This window comes from Odocoileus virginianus, chromosome 18 (genome assembly GCF_023699985.2).
Source record: "Odocoileus virginianus isolate 20LAN1187 ecotype Illinois chromosome 18, Ovbor_1.2, whole genome shotgun sequence".
Taxonomy (NCBI): Eukaryota; Metazoa; Chordata; class Mammalia; order Artiodactyla; family Cervidae; genus Odocoileus; species Odocoileus virginianus.
The window spans coordinates 29,657,779-29,676,602 of NC_069691.1; the positions used below are offsets into that span (position 1 = coordinate 29,657,779).

General features: G+C 37.5%; 1 protein-coding gene across 9 annotated transcripts in view; it reads right to left on the bottom strand.

Moving 5' to 3' along the window:
• MPDZ (multiple PDZ domain crumbs cell polarity complex component) overlaps positions 1 to 18,824 on the bottom strand; it is a 160,749-nt gene that overhangs the window by 56,120 nt on the left and 85,805 nt on the right. For all 9 annotated transcript variants that reach the window (XM_070480511.1, XM_070480517.1, XM_070480514.1 and 6 more), the window contains 3 exons: positions 13,627 to 13,911; positions 13,250 to 13,373; positions 3,540 to 3,738 (listed from right to left, as the gene is read on the bottom strand). In XM_070480511.1, the coding sequence (XP_070336612.1) occupies positions 3,540 to 3,738; positions 13,250 to 13,373; positions 13,627 to 13,911 (608 nt within the window). The remainder of the gene's footprint in view (positions 1 to 3,539; positions 3,739 to 13,249; positions 13,374 to 13,626; positions 13,912 to 18,824) is intronic.

Here is an 18,824-nt window from a genome sequence, read left to right on the forward strand (position 1 = left end):
TCTGTTGGAAATACGCTCTTATATAAAGAAGAAAAAAAAAGGAAAATGTATATACACTGAATCTCTCTCTCGATCTAGCCCCACATAGGGATGTTACAAAAGCACGAAGTGGTTTTCACAGACAAGTTGTAACACACAGCCATAATGAGCTTTTGAATCACCGATACTCACACATAAAAGGGGGCTCAATCGTCAGCAGGTGCTGCGGAGAATCTAGAATGTGAAGCATACGCCGCGGCATCTTTTTACAATGGTGTTAACAAATGTCAGTGTCTTGTGCTGAATGTGCGATGCATACATATGTAGTTAAAAGTGGGTGCTCCTGGTTGTTTTTTCCCCTTTCCACAGCCCTCCTATCTACACCTCCCCCAGAAAAGCATCTGCTCTTGACTGGTGTCTATAGCAGTAATTATTAACAAGCACAGAAAAATGTAACTGCAATCAATCTTTTATTCCTTGATCAGGAATTCATCCCACACTTTAGGTTAAGGCAGGTGAATTCAGATTCAGCTTGGTAATTATCTGGCAGATGTTACAAGCAGCTGCCGTGAAGCACAGAACCCTGGCTATTATTACAGAAATATAAGCGCCCCTGGCAAGGTGGAGTGTGAAGTGAGACAGAATGCATTCTGGTGAGGCTTCACATCTGGTTTTCCATAGAAAATAATGAAACCTGGAACTTCAACTGGCTGTTTCTGAACTCTTGAAACACAAATTATCTACCCAGGCATGCACGAAGGCACACACGTTCAGTTCCTAGCCATCGCTATTAAACGGCAAAAAAGAAAGCCAGTTCATTGTCTCAATAAGCAATGCTTTACTAAAACCAATCGGTTATGCAATTGAAACAATTAAAGTACTTTTTTATTAAGTACCTACAATACATTTCCCTACCACTAACCAAGATTAAGCTAGCTTCCTCATGAGAAAACAAAAAGAGGCATGGATGGAGCCTAGATCAAGGCAATGACTTGAACACTTGACTGGCACTTAAAGTCATGGTTTCATTCACAGTAATGAAAGGATTAGACTGTGGGTTTGGGAGAAATCACCCACACAGTTTTCAAAGTAATTTTAAACCTTTTGTTTGTGAAAGCAAGTGAAAGGGAGAAGAAAGGGCCAAAACCACTTCATGCAAAATGTATGGAACATGCTGCTCAGCCCTGGTCAATCTAAATGACTATCTGTTTTATCATCTGACACATTTACTTGAAAAAGGATTCTATTATTCTCATTTCTTTTTATCATTTGCCCAATGAGTCAAAACTATAGCCATGTAAATCACAGCTTTAATAGTATACCTGAGAAGAAATCAAAGTGATTTGTGGGTGTGTTTGTGAGTGTGTGTGTGAGTGTGTGTGTGTGTATGCACCCGTGTGAACTTCTAAGAAAGACTGATTGATAGACTGATTTCCAGAGGAGAGAAGGCTGTAGGATTTTTCTTATTTTTCTTTCAAATATAAGATACTACATTACATTTTGCTTCCTGGGATCTTAAAGCAATTATTTCTGAATCTCGATATTTATGGATTTCTAGATACCCTTTACAGTCGTAATAAACCTGCTGAGGGCATAAATGGGTGAATTCTGGTGCTACACCAGAGGATGGAAAAAAAACAACAAAACAAATCAAAACAAAACAGTACAAGAGAAAAAGATTGTAGCCTGAAAATGTACTGGATAGCTTTTCAGCTCTTCTAGAGGTGACTAGGTACAAGATTTAAGCTAAATCATTGTCACAGTGGTCTTATTTTCTGGCCAGTTTTTAAGTTCTGCGGTACATTTACAACTGAGAGGTAAAGTTAAAACCAAGTACCAATTCTAGCACTCAAGAGTGCCAAAAAATGGACAGGAGACTTGCATTAGGGTTCATGACATAAGACATGCATTATCACACAATAAATCAAATGATCAGTCATGAGGTCATCTGTTTAGATTACCTCTAAAATAAAGAGTCTGCGTGTAGATCCTTATCATTCATCTTTGAAGGAAAAGGAATGGACACTAGCCTGTAAGTGGTGAGGAAAGCACCTAACATTTCTCTTTCATTTACTGTAGGGGCACTGAAATTTTTAATTATCTTCACTCTTACTTGCATGATTAATAAAATAATCACGGGAGTGTCACATGACCTGATGATCTGTTTAATATAAAATAAAAGCCAAAAAGGCATTAAAAATATGAAAGCCCATTAGTGAAATTCCACCCTAAAAATAAAAATCTCCTTTTTATAAGACAACGGAACCCACTCTAAACTAAACAGCATGTATTTTTCTGCTTTTTATCAATGGAAAAATGAAAAACACATTTTAGGTACAATCTTTCTTACCTAAGCTCTACCAATATGTATTTTATAAAATAATAGTACAGAATGCAGTCAGTAAGACCATATTAACACAAAAAAGTCTCCCATACTAGTATTCATCACATCAATTTAAAGTAAACAATCTTTTTTTGAATTCTTATTTTACTACTTTATCCCTTATACATTAAATGCAAATATTCAATTATTAATGATAGAGGGGGAAAAAGGCAAGCTATTACATTCTTGAGGTGTGACAATAAGGTTATGTAGTGATTTTTACGCTGGCTCGAGAAATGTTTAGTGATTTAAAAAACAAACCACATATATGACATGCTTTTAGTACATTATGGGATGATGAGACATTTAAATTCTTCTTCCAACACTAGCCTGCATGAGCTACTATCAGACCATAACAGCATTTCTGTGAATTCTCTTATATGGGTTGAAAAGTAGTTCAACAAAGGGTAAATTATGGGTCAGACTGCTTCTATACAACCTTTTCCATGGCTGACCCCTAAAGAACTTGCTTACTTGGGAGTATTCATACAGATCATTAGGTACTGCAATTTGCTATACTGAGGCCAATCCAAACTTCTATGTAAGTTCCTAAGTGTGGACCATTCTGCTCAATAAAAGAGATCTCATATCTTGTATGAAGATTTTTGTAGAAATCACTGGAAAATTAAATAATGGAAGGCAACATTGTTTTGAAATATTGTTGTTGCTAGGTACCTGTAGGGAATTGGCTCCAGGTGCTTTGGATACCAAAGGCCACAGATGCTCAAATCCCTTTTATATGAAATGCCAGAGTACAGCTGACCCTCTGAATCCACAAGTCTTCCATCTATGGATTAAATCAATCTCGGATGGAAATTTGGATCCAAGGTTGGCTACACCTTAGGATACAAAACCCACAGAGAGCCAACTGCATATTTACTGAAACAAATCTATGCATATTTGGACCTGAGAAATTCAAACCTGTGTTGTTCAAGGGTCAACTGTATTTCAGTACTGTTAGTATTAAGATGTTACTGATTGCAGATATACTTTTCTAAAGTTTACAATCAATGCAATCAATAACTTTTCAGGAATAGTCAAATTCTTCAGTGATTAGTATTGAATATATGATCATTTTTGTATATCAAAAAGAAGTATGCACTGAGAAAAAAATTCTGATTAACAGATTGAAATTCCTTTATTTCCCAAGCCAAACTATGGTCCAAATGATACTTACTTTATGTCAGGCCCAATGAGAGAATGTCTTCTCAACAAGGCTCGTGCCTGGGCATTGGTTAAACTGATAGTAGATTCTTCATTAATGCACAAGATGCAGTCCCCAACAGCAATCCGACCATCTCGACTAATGGCGCCGCCATGAATAATGCTTCGAACAATCACCCCCAAGCCATCTTTATTAGCACTTACTGTCATTCCTATGGAAAAGGAGAAACACATGCTAAATACATGACTTTCATAGTCTCTCACAGCAATAAAAATAAAAACAAAAATAAACAAATGAGACCTAATCAAACTTACAAGCTTTCTGCATACCAAAGGAAACCATCAACAAAAAGACAACTTATGGACTGAAAGAAAATATTTGCAAATGATGCGACCAACAAGAGCTTAATTTCCAAAATATACAAACAGCTCATACAACTATAACAACCAAGAAACCAAAAAATCCATCAAAAAAAGAGCATAAGACCTAAACAGACGTTTCTCCAAAGACATACAGACGGACAACAGGCACGTGAAAAGATCTCAACATTGCTAATTATTTAGAAATGCAAATGAAATGGGTACAATGAGGTACCACTTCATACTGGTCAGAACTGCCATCACTAAAAAGTCTACAAATAACAAAAGCTGAAGGGGATGTGGAGATAAGGGAATCCTCCACACTGATGATAGAAATGCAAATTGGTACAGCCCTTATGGAAAACATTATGAAGATTCCCCCCGCCCCCAAAAAAAACAGAACTGTCATATGATCCAGCAATCCATTCCTAGGTATATATCTGGAAAAAACTGTAACTCAAAAAGATTTACGCACACCATCTATAATACACAGCACACCACTTGCAATAACCAAGACAGAGAAACAACCTAAATGTCCAAAGATAGATGAATGGATAAAGATGAGGTGTGTGTGTGTGTGTGTATAGACATGTATATATATATATATATATATACATACACATATATGTATATGTATGTACATGTATATACACACATACATACACAAATACATATACACAATGGAATAGTACTCAGCTATAAAAAGAAATTAAATAATGCCATTTGCAGCAGCAAGGATAAAGCGAGAGATCATCATACTAAGTTAAGTCGGAAAGACAAAAACAAATATCATTTGATCCCACTTATATGTGGAATCTAAAATATGACAAAAATTAACTTATTTACAAAAGAAACAGACTCACAGTAAGTACAGACTTGGGGTTGCCAAGGGGCGGGGGGTGGGGCAAGTGGATGTATTGGGAGTTTGGAATTAGTAAATGTAAACTATTATGTACACTTATAACTGAACCACTTTGCTGCAAACTAAAACCTAACACAAAATTGTAAATCGACTATACCTTAATAAAATATTTTTTTAAAAAGCATGACTTTCAAATTCATTTAATTTGAATTTAATAATCTCTACAGATTATATATAAAAGAACAAGAGTAACTTTTTAAGCTTTGGACCATAAAAAAGGCTGAGCACTGAGGAACTGATGCCTTTAAAGTGTGATGTTGCAGAAGATTCTTGAGAGTCCCTTGGACTGCAAGGAGATCAAGCCAGTCAATTCTAAAAGAGACCAATACTGAATATTCACTGGAGGGACTGATGCTGAAGCAGAAGCTTCAATACTTTAGTCACCTGATATGAAGAGCCGACTTATTAGAAAAGACCCTGATGCTGGAAAAGATTGAAGGCAGGAGGAGAAGGGGACGACAGAGGATGAGATGGTTGGATGGCATCACCGACTCAACAGACATGAGCTTGAGCTAGATCTGGGAGATGGTGAAGGACAGGGAAGCCGGGCACACTGCAGTCCATGGGGTTGCAAACAGCTGGACAAGACTGAGCAACTGAACAATGACAACAACACTTTTTAAGCAGTAAAAACAATAAAAAGGAAAGGAAAACATGAGTTTCAAATATTTTTAAAGTCAATTTAGAAATGTTTCTGAGATTTTATCTAAAGACACTCCATGTTAAATATGTTAGAGATGAAACAGGGTCTACACTGTGGAGTGAATGTAGCTTAGCCTATGTGATGTCTCCCCACTTACACAGAAAGTTGAGGGAAAATATTTTGATAGTACCAAATCATTTTTATAATAATAGTTCATCTCTTACATATATGAAAGAATACAGAGCAGGCCTACAAGTAGAAAATCAGTTCTCTAAGAAACTCTACCATTACCTTATTTCTAGATCATTTACTCATTTGGCATATTTACTGTCTGGTTTCTATGTGCTAGATACTATGCTGGTGAACTTGATACAAAGAAGCATACAAAGAGGACACAGATGGTGAAACACACCATGTACTTGGATTGGAAGAATCAATATTGTTAAAATGACTATCCCTGGGTTGAGAAGATCCCTGGGGGAAGGGCATGGCAACCCACTCTAGGATTCATGCCTGGAGAATCCCATGGATAGAGGAGCCTGGTGGGCTATGGTCCTTAGGGTCTCACAGAGTCAGACACAACTGAAGCGACTTAGCACATGCACGCATACTATCTAAAGCAATCTACATATTCAATGCAATCTCTATCAAAGTTGGTTTGGTTCAGTCACTCAGTTATGTCCAACTCTTTGCAACCCATGGACTGCAGCATGCCAGATTGTCCTTCAACAACTCCCAGAGCTTCCTCAAACTCATGTCCATCAAGCTGGTGATGCCATCCAACCATCTCATTCTCTGTCGTCCCCTTCTCTCCCTGCCTTCAATCTTTCCCAGCATCAAGGTATTTTCTAATGAGTCAGTTCTTTGCATCAGTTGGCCAAAGTATTGGGAGCTTCAGCTTCAACATCAGTCGTTCCAATGAATATTCAGGACTGATTTCCTTTAGGATTGACTGGTTGGATCTCCTTGTTGTCCAAGTGACTCCCAAGAGTCTTCTCCAACTCCACAGTCAAAAGTATCAATTCGCTGGCACTCAGCTCTCTTAATGGTTCAACTCTCACATCCATACATGACTACTGGAAAAACCACATTGACTAGACAGACCTTTGTTGGCTAAATAACATCTCTGCTTTTTACTATGCTGTCTAGGTTTGTCATAGCTTTTCTTCCAAGGAGCCAGTGTCTTTTAATTTCATGGCTGCTATCACCATCTGCAGTGATTTTGGAGCCCAAGAAAATAAAGTCTGTCACTGTTTCCACTGTTTCTCCATCTATTTGCCATGAAGTGATGGACCGGATGCCATGATCTTAGTTTTTGGATGTTGAGCTCGCATTCCATTGGTTATTTGGTAGGGATTACATATTCAAGCCAATCCCTATCAAATTACCAATGGCATTTTTCACAGAACTAGAACAAAAAATTTCACAATCTGTATGGAAACACAAAAGACCCCAAAGAGCCAAAACGATCTTAGAAAAATGGGACTGAAGGAATCAACCTTCCTGACTTCGGACTATACTAAAAAGCTACAGTCATCAAGTAAGTATGGTACTGGCACAAAAACACAAATACAAACCAATGATGGAGCAAGATAGAAAGCCGAGAGATAAACTCACGCACCTATGGGAGGCAAGAATATACAGTGGAGAAAAGGCAGCCTCTTCAATAAGTGGTGCTGGGAAAACTGGGCAGCCACATGTAAAAGAATGAAATTAGAATACTCCCTAACACCATACACAAAAATAAACTTAAAATGGATTAAAGACTTAAGTGTAAGGCTAGACACTATGAAACTCTTTGACCCACCTCTTAAGAAAATGAAAATAAAAACAAACAAAAAAAATAGGATTTAATTAAAAGTTTTTTCACAGCAAAGAAAACTTAACAAGATGAAAAGACAGTTTTTAGAATGGGAGAAAATAATTGCAAATGAGAAAACTGACAATAGATTAATCTTCAAAATATATAAGTAGCTCATGCAGCTGAATATCAGAAGAACAAACAACCTAATCAAAAAATGGGCAGAGACCTAAGCAAACATTTCTCCAAAGAAGGCATACAGATGGCCAATAAACACAGGAAAAGATGCTCAATGTTACTCATTATTAGAGAAATGCCAATCAAAACTGTCATGAGGTACCACCTCAGATCAATCAAAATGGCCATCATCAAAAAACCTACAAACAATAAAAGCTGGAGAGGATGTGGAGAAAAGGGAACCCTCTTGCACTGCTATGGGGAATGTAAACTGACACAGCCACTATAACAGTACAGAGATTTCTTTTAAAACTACCCTATAACTGAGCAATCCCACTAATCCTAAGAAATTCACAACTCAAAAAGACACATATACCCCAGTGTTCAATGCAGCACTATTTACAACAGCTGGGATATGGAAGCAAACTAGACGTGCATCCACAGATGAATGGATAAAGGAGTTGAAAGAAGCTGTGGTACATATATAAAATGTAGTTATCACTCAACCATAAAAAGGAAGAAATATGAGTCAGTAGTGAGGTAGACGAACCTAGAACCTGTTATACAGAGTGAGATAAGTCAGAGAAAAACAAACATAGTATATTAAAGCATACATATGGAATCCAGGAAAATGGTACTAATGAACCTATTTGCAGGGAAGGAACAGAGACACAGACATAGAGAATGCACTTGTGGACACAGTGCATGGGATGAACTGAGAAAGTAGCACTGACACACACATACTGCCGTGTGTAAAACAGATAGCTTCTGGGAAGCTGATACATAACACAGGGAGCCCAGCCTGGCATTCTGTGATGACCTGGAGGGGTGGAGTTGGGTGGGGGCTCAAGATGGAGGGGATACATATATCGTTTTGATTCATTACACACACACACACACACACACACACACACACACAGAGTTATGACTGATCCATGATGTTGTAAGGCTGAAACCAACACAACACTCTAAAGGAATTATCCTCCAGGGGATCTTGCCAACCCAAGGATCAAACACGGGTCTCTGGCATCACAGGCACATTCTTTCCCATAGGAGCCACCAGAGAAGTCCAACAAAAATAAATTAAAAATTATTTTTAAAAGCATAACAGAATTATTAAGAAGCTTGTATTCAAGTCTTATCTGCAGGGCCTATCATAGTGCCTAAATGTACAGTAGCCAGCTGAATTAAACTGATATAAACATTAATCTGTTACTGCATTATTTCCAAATCTGAACTTCAATAGCTCCAGATTTCAATATCCACTTGTGCTCTTGACAAGGTCTCTGGATGATTCATAGGAAACAGCCCTAACTGAATTCCCTATTTACTATTCCCTATTCCCTAGTCTCTACCCTCATTTCTCCGTCTGTCCTCCCCATTTTTGTTTACAGCACCACCATACTACTCTTTTTCACTACAGGAGAGTGAAAAACCCGGCTTAAAACTCAACATTCAAAAAACTAAGATGATGGCATCCAGTCCCATCACTTCATGGCAAATAAATGGAGAAACATTGACAGACTTTATTTTCTTGGGCTCCAAAATCACTGCAGATAGTGACTGTAGCCATGAAATTAAAAGACGCTTGCTTCTTTGGAAGAAAAGCTACGACAAACCTAGACAGCATATTAAAAAGCAGAGACGTTACTTTGTCAACAAAGGTCCATCTAGTCAAAGCTACAGTTTTTCCAAGTAGTCATGTAGGATGTAAGAGTGGACCATAAAGAAGGCTGAGTGCCGAAGAATTGCTGCTTTTGAACTGTGGTGTTGAAGAAGACTCTTGAGAGTCCCTTGGACTGTAAGGAGATCAAACCAGTCAATCCTAAAGGAAATCAATTCTGAATATTCACTGGAAGGACCGGTGCTGGAGCTTAAGCTCCAATACTTTGGCCATCTGATGCGAAGAGCTGACTCATTAGAAAAGACCCTGATGTTGGAAAAGACTGAAGGCTGGAGAAGAAGTGAACAACAGAGGATGACATTGCTGGATGGCATCACCAACTCAATGGACATGAGTGTGAGCAAGCTCAGGGAGATGGTGAAGGACAGGGAAATCTGGCGTGCTGCAGTCCATGGGGTTGCAGAGTTGGACATGACTGAGCGACTAAACTGAATTGAACTGACTGAAATTTTAAAATTTACATACAATAATATAATTTCATTTAAAATCAAGTACTAAAAGTTCCTTTCAAAACAAGACTATATGATTAAACAATATAAGGAGAGACGTAAGTCGATAACGGTATTCACAAAGTCTTTGAGAGAAGCCACTAACTCATTTTTAGGTTTTTATAAATTTTAAAAGAAAGAAATCCTCTCTAACAGTCATGTCTGACTCTTCGAGGCCCCATGGACTGTTTGCCCACCATGCTCCTCTGTCTATGGAATTCTTCAGGCAAGAATACTGGAGTGGGTTGCCATTCCCTTCTCCAGGGAATCCTCCCGATTCAGGGATCAAACCCAGGTCTCTTGCATCAGAGGCAGATTCTTTAACATCTGAGCCACCAGGGAAGCCCAAATATTAAGTGTAATTATACCACATTACACATGATATTTCAAATATTTTTAAAGAAATGATCCTGACTACAATATGTTCCCAGCCTGATATTTCATGCCTGGAAAGGAGCCACCCAGACTTCTAGTTACCATATGCAGATAGAAACAAGCTATTAATCAAATATACTTTAAAAGATTCTGTTAAGACTCATACAAATGAGTTTTAAGTATATTGTCATTAAGGAAACACCTCTGCTTAACATAAACCAACAAACAAGTTGAGACAATTCTTCAAATGAGGTGGGTTTCTTATGAGCAAAGAGGCTGGCTCTGAAATGTTTCAATAAGCACTCTGGTTTGTCCTAATGCTGCCATGTTAACTACCAAGTCCCAAGAGACAACTATAGTTTTAAAAAAAAATGCAAGACTACAAAACACAATTTAACTCAGTGATCCATCCTGGGAATGTCACCCATCATCTTGTTCTCACTGGCACCATACATCCTACAATAAAGCAAGACACAGACACGGGACAAGTTTTCACAGGCTATGGCCAACATGATCTCTAAATTCTTTCTTAACAGCAGATTTAACTCATGACTCTCCCCGTTATGAAAGCTGTCAGGTCAGGTCAACCATATTAAACAAAGAGGTTGACATCAGTTAGCTCAGCTTATACTTTCCTTTCACCAAATGATCACTTTTATTTTTCAACAACTTCAAGGTAGTATCTACGGACTGGATTTTGGTTGTAACTTGTAAGATCTCTCAGTTTTGTCCTGAAAGATGTACAGGACAACAGTCCAAGCCATCTACTGCAGAAACAGAGAACTGGTCCCAAATCTGACTTGCAGCACTTCTCGTCAGGGTGGCTTTGGGCAACGGACTTAACCTCACAATGGTCTGCAGTTTACTCATCTAAACAATGCGGATAATGTCCACGTTTGGGGTTATTCAAAGAATATTTTGAGAAGAGCACTTGTAATGTTCCTTTCAAAGTGCTCAATAAAGCACAAAAGAAAAACAGAAGAAAATGCACAGAATATATTTTAAAAGGGATCTCTACTCCAATCCACAAATACATTGCTTTCTAAAGGCTAAATGCAAGCTTGTAATTCAGCTTCAAAATAACGCTTGTTATTACAACAGTGCTAACACAGCCTTTGGGTGACTTAAGGACTCAGGTGTCTTATGTGATGAGCAAAAAATCAGAGACAGAGTCTCGCCTGAGTTCTGGTTCCACCTTGTAAGGGCTGAGTTCTTCCAGAGAAATTCCTGAGTCTTATGTTCCAGTACTTCATCAGTGAAGAAAAGGTAACACTTTCCTTCTTACTGTTTTACCTTTGCTTTTTGCCTTTCAGATTCTAATACAACGTAACTAGCTAATATACAACAGATCTATCAAAAATCGTCAATTAAATTTTTCAAAGGTCATTACACTATGTGTACATATGTGTGCAAATAATAGCGCCCCACCAACTAAATGTAACAAATGTCGCCACTCCTTCGGCTTCAACTCTTACCTTGCCCCTCACTGTGCCACGCTCATCCACACCAAACTCAGGGATGCTTCACAATTCTCTGCCTCGGCTCTAGCAGCTTCCAATGCTTCCAGTGCCTCAACTAGGTGGTAAAATCTATTTCTTTTTCCAGCATGAAATCAAACATCTTCTGTTCTTTGATATCTTTCTAAATTCCTCCAAACTCGGAGAGGAGGGCTTGCTACTCCTTCATTTAAGCCTTCAGTGTTCTCTGTGTGAATGTCACTCATAGCAGGTATGATATGTTAATGCAATGAGGGTCCTGTAAGTCGGTCAGTCTAACTCTCTTAAACTCATGCTCCTTGAAGAAAACAATTATATCCTGGTGTCTAGAATAGTGGCCAGAATACAGAAATAATGTTTGAAGGTTGAGTGAATACATAAGCTAGAAAAGGGTTTCTCATACAGGCTCTGCAAAATTTCTGTCTTATGAGTTAATTTTAAAACTGGGTTCTGTGGCCAATGATGTGTGAGAAATGCTGCATTTTGGAACATGTTCTTACAGATACACAAGGCACAAGTGCAAAGCTACTGAGTGATGCGAACAGAAACACCTGTCTCCTTAAGTTTATCACATCCCAAACTTGGAACCCAAGTGTAACTCCCGTTAACATCCTACAGAACTAGTGTTCCAAGTAACATGCTCTCACAAACACTGCATTAGCAGATGAAATACTTGTCACAGTTAGCTGTCTACAGCACATATCCCATAACTAATGATTAGAGAAAGTTCTGTAGCTTAAGTTTCGTATCATTCTATTAACTGTAATATATAAGAGAGATTATAACCAATGAGAAACTCCCTGCTACAATTCTCCTTTTAGCTACTGTTGGGAGGACCCAGCCACCACCAAACGGAACAAAATCTAGGAGACAGATTGGAATCCCAATCACCAGCCTCAGTGGTGTCGCTGCTCAACTCGTCTGCCAAGTCCCAAATACAACAAGGAAACCAAATCCCACCATAGATACCAACATAAAGGGTACTGGCCGGTTACATCCTAAGAGAAAGAAGACCTCTGACACAGAGCTAACCACACAGTCTTAGACTGCCATCAGGCTTCTGGGGGAAATGATTCCTGACCCTATTTTCAGTCCTGAGCACCAAACACAGAGCTGAATCATGTCACTGCCTAAGTCAAAAGAAGTATAAATGTGAGCTGCCTTGAAATAATTTTAGCTAGTGTAATTACGATTTTATTTCTACAGGCAGTCTTCTTTGCCCAGATCAGAAGACTTGAGCTTTTTAACCAGTCACGATCTTTTATGGGTGGAAAACCCTCACACCTGGGAAGGACTGTTGAAGAATTGCATTAATGCTTTGGTAATGGCACAGCTGACGGTCTTTGTAGTCTTTATTTCAGTGAATGAAAGAAATTAAATACAAACTAATGCATGCATAACTGGTACCATTCAAAGAAATTAATAATTTACTTTTCCAAATAATTTAGAATTCCAAGTTGCTGACTTCTCATTTCCTAAGAATTCCTTTCCTGACTTTCTGTCTCATACACAATTTGTATATCTTTCACTTGAATGGAAATGAGGCTTGTGAATATTTTTAGATAATTAATAAGACAGTGAGGGATTTAAGGTAGTCTGAAGTAAACCTGTTAACCATTTCAGATAATAGTGAGTACAAAAAGAATTAACATTAAAACTATGGTAAATTTTATCACATCTATTTTCTTATCTACAGTTAAAAGTATTGACTCTATGTTCAACATTTCGTCTTGGCAAGGGGGTTAGGACGGAAGGGGTATGTGGAAAAGAAACTTACCTAAGCTGGAATTGCCTTTTGCTATTGCAATAGTCCTCTCGAAAGATTCTCTGGGTGCATTTTGGAGCATGACGCACTCAGCAGCAGAGGCCAGGGAACCTTGAGGAATTAAGAACTTGGAGCTCTGTCAGAAAATAAAAATAAGTCACGTGGAAAGGAAAACTAGACTTTGGAGTATGATTTCAACATCACCCGTATTCTCGAGCTGGTTGGGCTTTACTCAGCAAGTACTTACACAACAAGTTCATAGGTTGTCTTTTGAAAATCTGAGCCTTAGAAGAGCCCTGGCTCCAAATGGAGAGAGAAGCCAGAGTAATCTAACCCTTCACTGCTCCCAACCTCACCATCACACACAGACTGTATCTTTAGAATGTCACCTTTCCAGTCGAATCAGTCGGCACATGAGAATTCAGCTCTGTACTTGATACAACTTCATTTGGTAGGTGAGACTCAGTCCATGCTCTGATGCTGTCACATTCATAGTGCTGTTCAATAGCATTTGCAGGTGTATAGTCATTCACGGCAAAGCCAGAAGCCGGCCCCACGCTCAAGTCCACTGAAGGCGAACTCTCATCCTGCCTTTGCAAGAGATTTTGGGCATATAGCTCCTCCAAGGACATCTGCAGATCAAGTACTGAATCTGAGGAATTTTCAGTAATATCCTGATGATTAAAAAACAAAAACAAAAATTATGGCCAGAATTCTATCAATGCATTTCCTAAGATCTTAATGAAAAACTGTTTAGTGAAAAGCAAGCACAACATAACTATTACTCAAAAAGTATTAGCAGATGTACAAACTCACTGCTCAGCTTATATGTTGCATATGTTTTTTATAAATACATATACTCTTCCTGCAAAACATACATCTACTACTGAGTCATACTACAATATACTAGTACTTAAGCTTATTAAGATACAATATTTTGCTATACTCACAAATAAAATTATTCAGAGTTCCATATACATAGGCAAGTAAATAACTTATATTTCTAAATCTCATTTAAAAAGTAGTTCATTTCCAATCTTTCTGAAATTCTTATTCATTCTAAGATTCAGAATATAAAGAATATGACAATGATTGAGAGGTCTCTACTTACAAGAACCTCCAAGAAAAATTATTTGGATAGGGATTTGTAGGTATTTATGTAGTCAAACAGAAAGTCACACCATCCATATTTTTATAGGGAATTTTTTCTTAAGTACTCTGCAAATTGCAGCAGAAGGAAGAGTACTAAGAAAAGTTGTCGTAAGATGTAGATTCCAATCCTGGCTCTTCATTAATAATAACATCAAAGAACTTCTCTTTGTTGTTGTTGACAGTCACTCAGCCGAGTCTGATTCTTTGAGACCCCATGGACTGTAGCATGCCAGGCTTCCCTGTCCATCATCAACTCCCAGAGCTTGCTCAAACTCAAGTCCATAGAGTTGGTGATGCCACCCATCATCTCCTCCTCTGTCGTCCCCTTCTCCTCCTGCCTTCAATCTTTCCTAGCATCAGAGTCTTTTCTAAATAGGTGGGCTCCTCGCATCAGGAGGCCAAAGTATTGGAGCTTCAGCTTCAGCATCAGTCCTTCCAGTGAATGTTCAGGGTTGATTTCCTTTAGGATTGACTGGTTTGATCTCGGCTTTATGTAAAACAATTTCTAGAATTCCATGAAATTCTAAAATTCTACAGCTCTACATAAATATATATTATCTACTTACAACACATATATCACTTCTGTGCTTTGGACAAGTATTGTCCCATGAACTGCTATTGAATAAATGTATCAACTGTTCCTTCAATCCTTTTACTGATGTTTTTAAAGTATAAAATCAGTGTATGAATATATAATCAAAAATCATTCAGACCATACTGCACATAGATTACAGTATGAAAGTCTTCCTTCACTGCTCATTCTGCCACTCCTTTCCTTAGTAGAAATAAATGGCTGGTATTAGTTGGGTGTTTATTCATCAGAGTTTTTTATGTATCTGTATAATATATATGTATAAGTACACATGCATACATATGCATATATTCATATCAATTTTTAAAAATTAAACTAAACACTAAATAGTACATTCCTACTTGATTTTTTGAGGTATCTTTATACCTTAACATGAGAGATTTCCAATGTCAGTAAATATGTCATCATTGACATATTCTGAGTCATTGTGATATATACTATACATATACTGTGATATATATAGACAATTGAGGTTGTCAGTTGTCTTTTTTTCATTTATTTTTATTAGTTGGAGGCTAATTACTTTACAATATTGTACTGGGTTTTGTCATACATTGACATGAATCAGCCATGGATTTACATGTATTCCCCATCCTGATCCCCCCTTCCACCTCCCTCTCTACCCGATCCCTCTGGGTCTTCCCAGTGCACCAGGCCCGAGCACTTGTCTCATGCATCCAACCTGGGCTGGTGATCTGTTTCACCATAGATAATATACATATTTCGATGCTGTTCTCTCAAAATATCCCACCCTTGCCTTCTGTCTTTTAAGTCTTTTATATATATATGACATATATACATACACGTGCAAAAGTTAATGCTTTATGTAATAAAAAATTATGTAACTCTCTATTATTTATGCAATCAGATTGGTCAATTTCTTTATGCTTCTGGTTTTATATGCTGTTTAATAAGTCCTCCTTCTGCATAGAATAAATGAAATACTTTTTAGTATTTTTCTCCAACTTTGTAAATGGTTTGTTTTCAGATATAGTCTTAACCCATCTAGATTTATTTTTCAGAGTTTGGTGTGAGATATGCATCCTTTTCATTTTTTTTTTTTTTCTAAATTGGCAATCAATGGTTTCAACACAATTTATTACACTTGTCTTGTTCAATTACTTTTCTGTTTCTCTGGAATTATCAAACATTCCTGGTACAAAGAATTGAGGCAAGTGGGAAAATCATGCAAGCAACTATCATCTTCAAAATCCTTAGAAACAAAGGATAGGAAAGTATCATCCTCCACACTCCCAAAACCTAAATAATAACCTGCTGGCTCATATAACCAACATTTAGTCTTACAAAAAAAAAAAAAAAAACACACACAAAGTACTTACTAGAATAGTGGTGAGCTTCTGTATTTCTAAATTAATCATAATAATTAGCAGAGATCATCCTTACCACTCCTCAAATAAAGGTGGCAATCAAAACTACTTTCCACCGGGAAAAGAGGCCAAGTTGCCCTTGTTAGCTGGGGTTCACTATAAACCATGTAACAGAAATCTCCATGCATTATTCATGAAGGAGTTAACACTGACACATATGAGAGAAAGAGCTCATCCACACAGCAGACAACACACGCCTACTTCAGAAACATTTCTGGTTGCTGAACAACAACTGAGTTTTATTTTTAAAAGTCTCATGGATCTAAAAGAAAAGCAGTTCTTCCCTCGTAAGATGTCCAAAAATAACCACGATTTCCCAGTACAACTTGGTATCTAAACTGGAATCTTTCAAAATTCCACCTGAATAGGTTCCTCCACTTGACACATTTATGTTCTTAGGGAAAATAGGGGGAAGGTTAAATGAAAATGACAATTATACTTGAAAATACACTGTAATGCATATTAATGTTATACTTAGGCACATTATTTACCCAGATAATATATTTACATAGACAAGATAAAAACTTGAGCATTGGGTGGACACAACCTGCTCTTTTTTCAATAATCAGTCTACCACAGAAATCTTTCTATACTTTAGAAGAATATACCAGAAGGACAGCTGCTCCAACTTGCATTGCACCCCCGCTCTTTCTGAGATAAGGCACACTTGCTGTACTATCTATACTCACCCTACTAAGAGAGAAGGTAACACCTCTTGTACCTTTGCTAGCTCACAGTTTTTGTCACTAAAATTTCCACAATCACTCTCATTATCTTGATTATAAGTGATGTAATCAGTTTTTGAGACTAACCCTTTCTCCACAAAATAATAAAAACTGGTATCAAGATTTAAAACATAACTGAGAAGATGGCAATCTTTTATGCTACAGAATGACACCAGTGGAGATTTATTCCTACGAATATGTTGATTTTTTTTTTTTTAAAAAATCATGGAATCCATTGGTTTTGCTTGATCTGTAAGGTATGAAGAGGGGTTTCTATGGTGACAAAGATGAAGTTCAACTTGCACTAGAATCAACCGCATTTCCGGGGGACCAACATTCAAGAATGCAGGATATGCACCAAACTGGTAATCTTTTCATCCCTGGAGCAAGAAGAGAGACTATGGGTGCACTAGGGAGTGTGGGGCATGGGCGTGTGGATAAGAAGAAGAGGAGGAAATGCATTACACAGCTACTGAATCTATATTGATTGGACTATAAGTCAAAATAGAGAAAAAGTATCTTCTCCCACAAAACCATATTGAGCTTTAAAACAAAAGTGTACAAGTTACTAAGTTTCTAAAACAATTATTTCTGCATTCGATTATGTCTTTGGAGGTGAGAAGGAAAAGTGGATAAAAATACTCATGAAAAAATTAAAACCTAAAAGAATAAGAAAACCAACTAGCTTCTTGCCTTTTATGTATACCTTTCAGTGACCTGACTCTAGTAATCCAAATACCATGGAAATGGCCATGATTGTCAGATTCTTGAGTAATGTTTTTTCCCCTAAGTCCCTAAATGATTACTAATCAAATTAAGCAAACACAATGCCTTTATTAAAAAAAAAAAAGGCAGAATGATCCCCCAAATGGGAGAATTCTGTGCAGAGGAGCTTCAATGTATCCCTACAGTGCTATGCTAAGCAGTGGTCTAGGTCCAGGCCCTGGACCTAGGAAGAAGGCCTCCCTCTATAATAAGACCCTGTTCTGGGTGACCAGCTCTTAGAGCTTCCAGCAGCATGCCTGGCAAAGGGCAGAGCCTTCTCATCAGGGTAAAGAAAACAGGTAAACTTATTTGTGCATTTCCAGTCACCATTTAAGGCTACAAGATTATTACATAATTAGCAAAGTCAAAAATCTGAGGAATCAATGAGATCCTTGCACTCTTTTACCCTTCTTTCAAATCAGTATGGGGGTTTTCTCTTTTTCTTAAAGATCACATGTGATAAGATTTTTTCAATTAAAGAATCCCCAAATGAGCTCACTTTTTTTTTTAAGAAAAATGGTCGGCTCAAAGTTCTGTAACAAATTGTCGCTCTGTCTTTTTAAAATAAATTTAGTGCAAAGAAATAGGAAGATGAATGAATAATCTAACTTTTTCAATTTCCAGCAAAATATCTTAGTACTTATAAAATGCCACAAAACAAATATAAACAAGCCAAAAAAGTGGCAAAGATGCACCACGATACACAAACAGTCCTGCTTTCTAAGAAAACTGAAATTACACAGGAGTTTCACAGTGTGTTTTAAAACACCCTCATTAGTGTCTCCTTTGTTGTTCTGTAGTTTAAATATTTCAGTTGATAGGCCAGCTTGCCAAAATTTGCTTCAACAAAAGAGTAAACTGCCTTGGAGAAAAAAAAAACAAAACAGGCAAACAAACTTCAGTAAGCCAATATGTTGTACTGTGCATAGCCAGCATTTGCCCTGTAAAATATATGCTTCTCAGTA